Below are 11861 nucleotides of genomic sequence, written 5' to 3' on the forward strand. Positions count from 1 at the left end.
ATTCATTTCTGCTAGTTTCTTAATAATACACTAACAGATGTTTCTTCAATCTCCACAGACGATTGCCATTATTTTTCTAAAAATTTTCACCTTTTTAATTTGTTTTTTTGATATATACATTTACAATTATTTTCTCCTGCACATTTGTTGTTATTTTTCTTTTTAACGGAAGTGTCGCTGACACGTATGATGTTAGTTTCAGGTGTACAACATAGTGATTCAACAATTATACACCTTATGAAATGCTCACCACAGTAAGTGGGGTGACCATCTGTCACCATATGAAGTGACTACAGTATTATTGACTACATTCCCGGTGACTGACTTGTCTTATAACTGGAAACTTGTACCTCTTAACCCACTTCACCTTATTTGCTAAGAGCTGATGTGCGCTGGAAGGCAAGCTCTACTTAACAATGAAGGTACCACTCACGACAGTCAGATAGGCAACGACAGCAAACACTTCAGGGTTTAGCGCGTTTAGCACTTCACACACATTATGGCATTCAACCAACCTTCCCAGGGACTGAGGTAGGAACCCCAATTCCGGTGAGGGAAACGGGGGTCGGGGGGGGGAGGGCAGTGGTGTGCCCAAATCATCAAAGTATGACGTGGTCCCGCTGGGATCAACAACCATGCCGAGAAGTAGGTCCTGAGCGGGTCTGTCTTAATCACCCAGGTAAGTAAATGATAAATGCCAACACTTCCTAGGCCTTCCCTGAACTGCAGACTTTGATCCTTTCTTCTCCAAGTGACAGGGAAGCTTCGAGTGGCCGATTCACAGCATGCCCGACCATAAACCAGACAGAGCTTCACCAGGCTGTGCACAGCACGTTTTCTCTGTATCATCGACCAAGAGGGTGAGCACAGCTCCGGGGTTCCACTGGGGGTTAGGCATGCCAAAATTAAAGTCCAGCTACGAGAAACCATGTGCTTTGAAAGTCTCTACTGCTATTTCAAAATGTTAATGTATACTCTATATAGAAGACGCATCTCCGTGATTCCCCGTTTCTACTCTTTCTTCAAGGTCTGGTACACTAGTCCACAACGGGGGTGGGGGTCAATTCTGCCCCCAGGAGACATGTGGCAATGTCCAGAGGCAACCTTGATAGTCTTTTTTTTTTTTTTTTTTCTTAATCTCAATTTATTTTTGAGAGAGAGACAGAGTATGAGCCAGGGAGGAACAGAGTAAGAGAAGGAGTCTTTCCTCCAGAGGAGTACTCAAAGACTGATTTTTAAAGGCTAATGTGCGAGAGCCTAAGAGAATTCAAGTTTTGTTGTTGTTGCTTTGGTTTTTGTAACCAGCAAAATCAGAGAGCCTAGGAAATCACGGTCCAAAGAGCCATCTTAGCTCAAGACGGAATTATGTGACCTTTCTTTATGCACAGTACTCTCACTCTCTAGCTGGCTCTGGGCTCTGACAGGTTGCAAACCGTTGGCTTTCTCGAAGCAGCCAGAAGCCAGGCCCGGACCTGGTAAAGCATGTAATAAATAACATCTGATGGCTCGTCTCTGCGAGCCCTGGCAGTATCGATCCCCCAAATCAACCTGATGGATCTGTCTCGTTTTCATATTGCACAGCGAGAAGTGAAAACAACACAAAGGTTTTTGTGGCACCACATTAATTTTTTTTTTTTTTTTTTTTTTTTTGAAGTTAGGGAGACCAGTTCTTGGTTCGCCATCGTTCACCAAGCCTTGCACTACGACCTCTCTGCCAAAGCCACGTTTCCAGTGCGCGGCCCTAGCCTCTTGGCAGGCTGGACGGCCTCCGGCGTCACTCACAACCAACTCCTACCAAATAACCGTCTCACCGAGGCCGCGCTCCGCCGCAGCCCTCCCGGCAGCCCCAGGACTGAAACCCCCGGACAGTCTGAAGTCTTCCTTCTTTTCGCAGCCCGTCCCTCACTTCCGTGCTGCCTTTCCACACGCTCACCCGCTGCTGTCCCGCTTCCCGGCTCGTTCAACCTACGGCGCCCAGAGCCTAGAAGGTGTGACCCGGTTCCCTTCCCGGGGAGATTCCTTGGCTTTCTGTCCTCTCGGTAACCTGCTCCCGGCAGGCCTCGGCCCCACAGAGCGAAAAGCCTTCCTCCCGCCGGGCAGAGAAACTCCCTGGAGGGCGGGGCGCCCCGCGTATCAAATCGCGCCCTTCCCAGCCTGTGCGGGGGCCTGGCGTGCGGCATTCGCCCCCACTCGGCGCTCCCGACCGAGGTCCTCCGGCCTCCGGAGCCCCCTCACGCTTCGCCCGCTTTGCGCCGTGGGTGACCCATCTTCAGGGACACAGGGACGCCGGAAGGGGGCGGGCGTCGGGTACCAGTGCACCTGCCCCACTTCCCCGGGGCCGCCGGGCTAGTCCCTCCGACCGAGGCACGAGTGGAGGCCAGCCTCACGCCAGCGCGCGGATTCTGCGGCCGGCTCCAGCTCGGAGGACCGTGCTTCCCGACCTACAGCGGTGTTTGCCCAACGTCCCGGGAGATCAGATCTCGGTTATTTCTCTCACTGAAGAGGGTAGAGGTAGCGCGTGGAATAAGTGCCACGGGCCATTCTTATTATCAGGGAAGCTCGGGGAAACACTGGGTTCTTTCTTTCTGCCGGGTGTCTTGAGTCTCTACTGTAGAATGAATACAGCGTCAGAGACCACGGAGGAGAACATCCAGGAATGAGCGGAGACTTTGTAGCCAGGTTTAGGTGGCCCCACTCATCAGGGGGGCCCTGAGCCAGCCCCCTAACCCCTGGCTGTCGAGTCCTTCCCACGCAACAAGCATGATGATAATGCCCACTTCATAGGTTGTTATGCGGATAGTGGGCTAATGTGCGTGAAGCACTCAATTTGGTGCCCTCCATACACGCGGGCACTCGATAAACATTAGCTATTATTATCCCATAGACCAGAGACTGCTGAGTGGTAGCCCTTAAGCCAAATCTGTCCTAGAGACCTATTTTGTTTGGCTTGCACATTTTCCTTTTTAATCGAGCCAACATTTTAAAACTGGTAGATTTCTGGCATTTTAAGGTTGAAGGACGGGCAGCAGGCAGGGCCTGCCTTACCCTCTGGCAGACCTCGCCTAGGGCTGGGTCCCACGGCCCCCTCTTGATAGGGCATTTCTTCTTTGTCCAAGCAAAGCCCGCACATCACGATCCCCACCCCACTACCCCGCAGGGAACTCCCTGCCTGACCCTCGTACCAAGGCCAATCTCTATTCTCGACCAATTCTACCAACATATCCAATGTTAGGTTCTATTCTCCGTCAGTCCAAATGGTCTCTCTGTGACCTGTCTTCTACTCCCTACCTCTGCCTTGGGATGCTTCCCTAGCCCTGAACAATCTCCTCAATCTTCTGTCTGCACCTAGCACCGGGGCTCCGCCTGAGAATGCACAGGAGAACGATCTGGGACACATACCCATGTGGGGATCCCACCCCCACAGGTTCTAATTAATCTGGGCAGAGCCCGAGTTTGGGTTTTTCTGGGGAAATGCCCAGATGATTCAGGTGTGCACCCTCGTGTGCCCCGAGCCTGCTGACCACGGGAGCCAGGCCTCCCCGCTCTCACGGCCGGCGGGCCCGTCCTCTTCCGCACCGCACAACCGAGGACTAGAAGAGTCTTGTTCTGCTCCTGACTCCTGTTTAGTCTTGCTTGCGAATCACCTTGTGTTTAAAGCCTGTCTCCCCACACAGGCTGTAAACTCGCGAGTGGGCGGGTCACACCTCACACTTCCTTTGCATCCCCAACTGGACCGGGGGGCCGGCACACTGCGGGTGTCTAACGAACGCGCGCCTCGCAAGTATCTGAGTCTCCGGGGTCGAAGGCACTGCGGGGACGTACATGATGAAAACACCACTGACCGACCGAGACCGACTTCTTGGAGCTCGCAGGTTTGGAGGAGGGAGTCAAGGGCACCGACGATGGGGCTACAGGGAGGTGCACTTGATGGGCCGGTGAGGAGGGCGGCAAGAGAGGCCAGGCGGAGTGGGAGGAGAAAGAGCCCACGAGCAAGTGAATGCACCAGAGGGACACCTGCAGCCTCTCACGTGCCAGGTCAGACCCGAGCTGGGAGGAAGGGAAGGCAGAACGGGAAAGGCGAGGTTTCACCGTACCTCGAACGAGGTGGTAATTAATTTAGTACATCACGGGAGCAGCCAGGGAAGGCTGCAATTCTGGCATCCTTCTAGAAGCCAGGCAGAGGGAGAGGTGAGGGATGAGGGGGAAGAAGAGACCGAACACAAAAATCGAGGGTCGAGAGGAAACTGAGAAGGGGAAACGGAGGCCGAGAGGCCAGTTCCCTGACTCTGGAGAGCAACACAGCCCTCCCCTCCTACCCCCTACACTGGGGCCTCGTGCCGCCCAGGCACCCCGATTTCTGCCGTTCAATCTTAAGCCGTGGTTTACTGTGCAAAAGTGAAATCATGTTCACAGTACAACTTTATTAACACATTTAATCACAGAAATAAAGATTTTAGTCACGATGCTGTTACTACTGCTAGTTCTATTGTAATAAGGAGCTTATTTTTCTGTTCCTTCTCCCAAGTCAGTGCACAGCTTATAAAGAGCCACAGATCCGAACAGCTACGTCAGGAGAAAGCAGCCCCGTGCCTCACCCCTCCTGCCCATCGCCGCCAACTGTGGAGGTGGAATTGGGTTTAAACGAACACAGGCTGGTGCTCCCATCTTCCAACCCCAGGAGGTAGGTGCTACGACCTTCCCATTTTACAGGTGAGGACATTAAGACACAGAGCAGGTGGTAAGCTCCAGGCCACACAGCCGGCAGGTGGAACCACAATTAGAACCCAGGCACTCTGGCTCCAGACTCCATCGTCCGACCCTTCACTTTTCATCTTTTAGGTGAGGGTGAGGTCTTGTACCCATGGGCCCCCCTCTCTCCCAAGGCCTGCCAGACCCAGAAGGGCTCAAAAGGGACGGTGTTTGGGGCCATGGAGCTACAGCTCTGGTTTTCTATCTCTAGAGACTTGGAGTAGAAATGGCAGAGGACAAAGGAGGGGTGAGCCCAAAAGGCTAGGAGTTCACTCCGGTGTCGGGAGCCACAGCATTTGGGGTCATGAAAACCAGAGCGTGGAGAAGCCCTTCTCAGCAAGTTCGGGCAGGAGCATGCCGGAGGAGCCAAAAGGATCTCCAGGGGAGCCAGGCAGGAGGAGCTGGCCCGGAGGACCAAGGGCATTCAGCTTCTTGCTCCCTGAAAGACGGGCTCCATTTACCAAAACATTGTTCTGGGAAAAGGAGTCTCACTGATGACAACTGCCAGCATCGTGCTGCCTCCTGCTCGCTGGCTGGGAGACCATCTCTATCCACGGCCCCTCTCTGTTTTGGGGATTACAGACAGGCCACAGATCCGAGCCCCTAATGAGTGGAGGAACCACAGCCACCTCAGATAATGTTTCACTTTTAGGCTTCAGGGCTTGAAGGGATTCTATTTTTAAGCTTTCTCGGTTCCACGCGTAAAAGAAGACATTTTAATGAAATTAGTTCTGGGTTTTAGGGGACGGTGGCTTCCTCTGCCAAGAATTAACGGGCCAGTCACTTTGTTAAACCAGAAGTCTTGCTGCAGGAAGAGCATCTAATCCAGCGTCACCGGCCAAGTACCTGGGGACCTGTGAAAGCCACTCCAAGCCACTGAGGGTGTGGATGGCCCAGGATAAAACTTCCAGTACCAGAGCTCCACGGTGTGCCCCTGTCCTGAACAAAGTTTCAGAAATCCTTTTAGGTTCTATTCTCTGTAAAGTCCATCTTTCACCTTTTAAGTGCCAGAAAATGTCACGTACACAGAGAACAAACTTGTAAATAACAAAACGTTAAAAATATTATGTTTTATATAAGCCAGTCATCCCTTCCATTAAAAAAAAAAAAACTAAAAAAAAAAAAACTCCCTTTCATTTAACATCTAAAATAGCTTTGCTTATCCTGAATCTTTGAGAATGGGTTGTTACTCCAAGACCCACTGTTCAAAAGACACTTCCATGGGTGCCCATTAAAAAAAAAAAAAAATGTCACCACTCCTAAAAGGGAGTTTTCTACACATCCCAATTTCCCCATCTAGAGCACATGAGACGCGGTTAACTTTCTCTTGGTGAATGAGGCTTCCTCTAAGAATTCAAAGTCTCCAGTTTCAGTCCTGGCTTTGCCATTAGCTAGCTTGTGACCTTGGGACAGTAACTGAACTCCGCTGGGGCTTAATTTCTTCACCTGCAAAATGAAGCAGATTGGGTCAGACAGCTCTCAGTGTTATGACTCACACCAAGACCTCAGGAGTTGTCAGTTGTTGCCTGTGCTAACCTAAAGCATTCTTAGAGACTGTCAAGTTATAAGAATATTGCCTAGACCCTACAGATAGCCCCAGACAGCTGGGCCACAGCAACAAAAAGCAGACTGAAGTAGAGTATAGTTGACCCTTGAACGCAGGTTTGAACTACACGGGTCCACTTGTATGAGGGATTTTTTTTTGTTTTTCTTTTCTTCTTCTTTTTTTTTTTTACAGTACTCTTAAGTGTATTTTCTCTTCCTTGTGATTTTCTTAATAACATTTTCTGTTCTCTGGCTTACTTTATTGTAACACTGTGAACAATATGTATGCAAAAGATGTGTTAACTGTGTTATTTCTGGTCAACAGTAGGCCACTGGTAGTTAAGTTTTTGGGGAGTCAAGAGCTCTACTCAGATTTTTTACTCTGTGTGTGTGTGTGTGTGTGTGTGTGTGTGTGTATGTGTGTGTATGTGTGTAAGCTGTTCAAGGGTCAACTTTTCTTTTTATCCTCTCCTTGTTCCATCAGCTGTCAATTCTCCCATCACCCTCCAGCTGACATAAACCCCTGCCTTAGTTTACAAATCTAAGTAGTAGCTTCTTGCTTTGCTCAGGTTCCCCAGCAAAGAACAGCGCACGGGCCTCATGATAAAATCTGGCAACCAATGGGCATTATCTCTTCTTGTTCAAAGCGGTCTTGTAGATGACTGTGGCCGCCATGGCCCCAAGACTGCCCCCCCGTTAGGGCTTGGGGAAGACTGAGAATGCAATCTTGTAACCTGTACATTCTTCTAGTTCTAAAAACACACTGCTTTGTGGGGGGAGGGGGGGAGGGGGGGAGGAAGGGAAGTGTTTGAAGCAAAAGTGACAACAGAAAATAAACCAATTTCCTTCTTATTGGAGCAAAGCTTTGTGCACTATCCCTCTGTATTCCCCCCCCCCCCCCCACACACACACACAAGCTTCCCGTCCCCATCTCTGCTGCTGCTTTTCCAAGCACTTCTGTTGTGTAACTTTTCTTGGTGTTAAGATACATTTTCCAAGTCACTCTTTGAAGCCAACGAGAGGATCAGAGTAGGAGGAAGGAGATACCGTTAGTGGTTTCCTATATTTACTGCTTTCCCAGTTATTGTCCCTTCCTGGTCCCATGAAAAATGATTAGTAGAAAAAAAGGCTTCTTAGCAGTTGTAACTATGGTCCCTACAACACAATTTTTAAGCTGAGAACAAGCATGAAAATGTGCATTAAACCGCATACTTCCTACCTCAAAGAATTCAGGAAAAGTTCCTTTTTAAAAACTGAATGGAAACAGAGAATCTGATTAAGAACCGAAATCTACTTCTGTGCTGTGCACACTTTGGGGGTGATTTCGTGGGCACCGACACGGGACTGGATATCATGAGCACGAGCCAGTGTTGGTTTTCACTCATCCTGGTTTCAAAACGTTGGTGGGAAAATAGGTGGTTCAAAAAGGAATGGGAGCTGGTTGGCCCGGCCAAGTGGAAGACAAGGAAATCCCATGAAATCAGAAAACCAGCCAGAAAATGAACGCAGACTATCTGAAGCTTTGCCAAATGGATCCCAGTCCTGCGGAAAGGGGTTAAAGGGGTGGGTGGTAGATCTCTAGGGAGGCAATACTGCATTAGACCTCTGAAAAACAAGAATAAAAGCAACTTTCCCCTCACAGCCTCTAAATCTGCAGGTGCTGCTTTTTATTCAGGTCTAAGCTTTGAGTATTATTTTCTGTTTTCAAGGCAGCTTTACACAGAGCAGCACTAATCTCCGAATCTACTCTTCCAAGGTGACGACTTATAGAAAAACAACAACAACGACAAAAAATCCTTCCCTGTTTGCAAGCTTGGGTTCTGTAGCTCACAGGGCCACAGTTGAGGGTGCTTTGTCTCAGAGGATGATTAGAGTGGTGCCCTCGGTACTGATTATAGTGGAGCTATTTGCACTGCCCGCGTCTGGGCACCGCATTATATTAAAACTTCCATTTTGGGGTATGTAGCGACTAAAAATTCTCTCCTAGTTTAAACTTGGCATCAATCATGTATCTCAGCAGAAGCAAGATTATTGAGTATAGAACCACAGGAACCCAGCATTTTTCTTTTATACTTGCACAGGAAAAAAACCAGTCCCAGCTATATACATGGTCTATGGTTCCTCCATTCTTACACAGAAATTTCAAGCATGTGGGTTCTTTCCCAAAGTGTAATCAGCAGGCTGCTGTGACTGGATTAAATTAAATCAGATGTGAAAGGCCACTGTCTCTTGCATTAATATATCCCAAATTTTCTAGTTCTTGGATGAAATCATTTCATCCACGAGGGAGAAAATGATGAAGTCTTTTCTGCTCCAGAAAATAGCTCCTCTATGGTTCTCCACAGTTCTTCCATTTCCAACAGTTCACCATCTGAACATGAATTTACCTAGAGCGTGCCTCTGACCTGGTGACAACGGACAGCTCAGTTCTACAAACACCACCAAACACAGACTGCACCCAAAAGTTAGCAGGTCCGTGGCGTCATGGGAGGCGCGGAGCCCAGGCAAAAAAAAGTGGGGATGAGTTGATCTAAATTTATCACAACCCAAGGCACAAGATCATGCTCAGGCAGTTCAACACCATCTCTATATATTCCTGTCCTACTGACATGCCCCCGTTTTACCCATTGCTGGGACAGCCATGTTTTGTGGATTTAAAAACCCAGACTAATTGGGTATAAGGAATGACATATCCCTTTAGAAAACTCGTAACCATTTTACTCCTACATGTAAACAAAGGAGGGCTGTCCACGAGGTCCCATACAATTGCTCTAAGTTATAAAAGAAGTAACATTTCTGGATCGTAGTTTTATTGGGCATTTATACTATTCGCCAGGCACTGTGCTAAGTGTTTCACACAGATTCTCATATTTAACCCTTCAAAAAAACCTTAACGGCAATATTGCTGTTGTTCCTATTTTACAAAAGAGGAAAACTGTTTCGAGAAATTAAGTTATTTGCCTAAGAGCACGAAACCTGTAAATGATAAGAGGCGACTTGGCCAGTAAGGTAGTACTCCTATTTTCTTCCCCAAAAGGTGAGGATCTGCTCCCGTTAAGTTCTTAGATGTTCTTGAGAACTGGAACCAGCTGGGTCTGCAACTCTGGCCTCCCGAACAGAATTCTCAACCTCTTCTGGGACACAAAGTGTTTAAATGGTCTCTTTGCTCAGCCAATCACTTAGCCATCCCCATGCTGCCATTCCCGGTTAGGGAAAGAAGATCAACAAAATTTCAAGACTTGAATCAAAGTCTAATACAATTTTGATAAGAAGAAAATCACACTTCACGTTCAATGCTCATGGAATAATAATCTCATGGCAAAAAAGATAAAGTTTTCAAAGAACTTGGAAGCCAGTGAGGATAATTTTTACACTTTAAATACAATGAAGTCCAGGGAAGTTTGGCTAGACAAGTTTTGGAGGCTCCACGAGCAGGCTAAGAGTCAAAACAAACAAACAAACAAAAAACACCAGCAATCTGGTAGTGGTCTCATAACTTCCCATCGTCAAAAGTACTCTCCCATAAGTCTGAATCCAATGCAAGAATTACGTCAATAGCTGGCTGCTTCGGGTTAAGTTTATGATATAGTAACACAACTGTGTAAGGGGCCAAAATGCTTAAAATATATCCAAACATGTTTAGGTCAGGTCAAGTAACAGTATTTAACGCCAAAAGCATGGAATATTCTTGTGACTGAGATCCAGCATACTGGATACAGTGTGTCTAAGTAGGTACTGTACTCTATCTCCCCCCTGCTGGCAGACCCTTGTCACTAAAAACCAGGAGCTTCTTTGAGACTATCACACATCCTCAGCAAGTATCTCTGGGGCTGGAAAGCAGTTAAGACCCAGCCATGGTAGAAACTGGAAAGAGTATGGGAATAAGAAATTTTCGTTATTCCAAGACCCGTCTCATTTCCCCAAGTGCTGCCTATGTGCTGACTTTCTTAAAGACCCCTGCAAAATCTTGATTCTCCAAAAAACAAACCTATTTGCAACTGACACAAGGTGCGGTCAACGACTGGTATTTATCAACCATTTATCTGACTCTCGTTGGTTGCCAGCCTCGTGGGGGCCAAGCCTCACCACGAGGGTGAAGACAGGAGCCATGGAGGAAGGGAATGAAGGAGAAAAAGGAGAAAGGGGAGAGACCTCCGGGCCACACTTCTTTCGAGTATCAACAAAAAGAGAAGCCGCATACTGACCTAAATCATCTCTCAAAGGCGCTTTATAAATTACAGGGACAAAGGGAGGGGGCGGCGGGTGGCCTGGGAATCCTACAGACACCCTACCCTCTGACCCGCCCCCCTCCCCCTCCAGCACAAGGGAAGAAGACAGAAAACAGAGCTCAACTCGGCCATTGGCGAGAAGCCCCCCCCCCCCCTCCGGTTTTCAATCGCCCATCCATCGGCCCCCTAGAAAAAGATACATGTAAACACCATACCCACCCCCCGGGGCGGACACTCCCGGCCCGAGGTTCCTAGAACCGGAGGCCGGGGCATTTACTTACTTAGATTTTTCTTGCTTACTCATTTCCCTCAAGCACCCAACCCCCCGTTCCCACTCCAAAACCCCGCTCAACCGCCTACCCCCACGGCTCCAGCCCCTAACAGAATCCGGTGCCCCCCTTGGCGGCGGCAGCCCCCGAGCCGTCCCGGTCACTAACCTGCTGCTGTAAGGGCATTTCCGAAACCAGCCTGGCTCCGGGGGAGGTGGGGGGGCCGGCTGGAGAGGGGGCCCGGAGGGCCGAGCAGACCGGCGGCGCCGGGCGAGGGCGGGCGCCCGTGGTGAGGGGGGGGGGGGGGTTAGGGAGAGCAGAGGGAGGGTGGCCGCGCCGGGGGCGGGTGCGAGGGCGCCGGGACCGTCCCAGGCCAGGGAGCCGGCGAGCAGGAGGAAGTGGGTGCCCCCCTCTCCCCCTCCAGCGCCCCCTCCCGCCGCCGCCTCCTCCCCAGTCACAGGCGCGTCCTCCGCGCACGTGTGCGAAACGTCACCGGCGGGTCCCGGGGAGAGGGACAGACCCAGCCGGCGGGACGGGAACACGGCTGCCCCCGCCCTCCGTCGCCGGGGGGCGGGGAGGGGGACAGGGCGGGGAAGGAAGGGGCAAGGGGAGAGGCGGGTCAAGGGCAGGCCCGGGGCCCGGCGAGGAAGGCCCGGGCGCTCGGGCCACGCGGGCGCCGCCGCTGCCACCGCCAGGATGCGCCCAGGCCGGGTCGCCTGCCCGCTGGTCCCTCGCCCCCAGACAGCCCACGCCCCAGCTCGCACCCGGCTTGCAGCCCCACCTCCCCCGCCGCCCCTCTCCGCCTCCCCCACCCCTTTGTTGCCGGGAGTTCCAGATCCCAAAATGTGTCAAGCGCAGCCTGGCAGAGCCCCTGCGCCCGGAGCACGCCTCAGGGACCCCCGGCCGCCAGCGGGCCTCTGAGGCCGGCGGAGGGGGTGGGGCGATCACCCCAACTGTCCCCCCGGTTTCCAGCCCCCAGAGTCCCCCACTCCCCAGTTCACTACTCCCTCCCCCCCCACCCCCTTCTCCATCCGGGGCGTGACCCCTTCCTACGCCCGAGAAAGAGGAA

At 50.7% G+C, this 11861-nt stretch overlaps 1 protein-coding gene across 3 annotated transcripts in view; it reads right to left on the reverse strand.

Annotated features, from left to right (window-relative positions):
* E2F3 (E2F transcription factor 3) overlaps window positions 1-11861 on the reverse strand; it is a 77600-nt gene that overhangs the window by 64892 nt on the left and 847 nt on the right. The window contains exon 1 of one of the 3 annotated variants that reach the window (XM_058732869.1): window positions 10961-11252. The exons of the other annotated variants lie outside the window; for them this stretch is intronic. Within the exon in view, the coding sequence (XP_058588852.1) occupies window positions 10961-10978 (18 nt within the window). The 5' untranslated portion in view covers window positions 10979-11252. Of the gene's footprint in view, window positions 1-10960; window positions 11253-11861 lie in introns of those variants that run through there. 3 annotated transcript variants of the gene reach the window in all.

This window comes from Neofelis nebulosa, chromosome 6 (genome assembly GCF_028018385.1).
Source record: "Neofelis nebulosa isolate mNeoNeb1 chromosome 6, mNeoNeb1.pri, whole genome shotgun sequence".
NCBI lineage: Eukaryota > Metazoa > Chordata > Mammalia > Carnivora > Felidae > Neofelis > Neofelis nebulosa.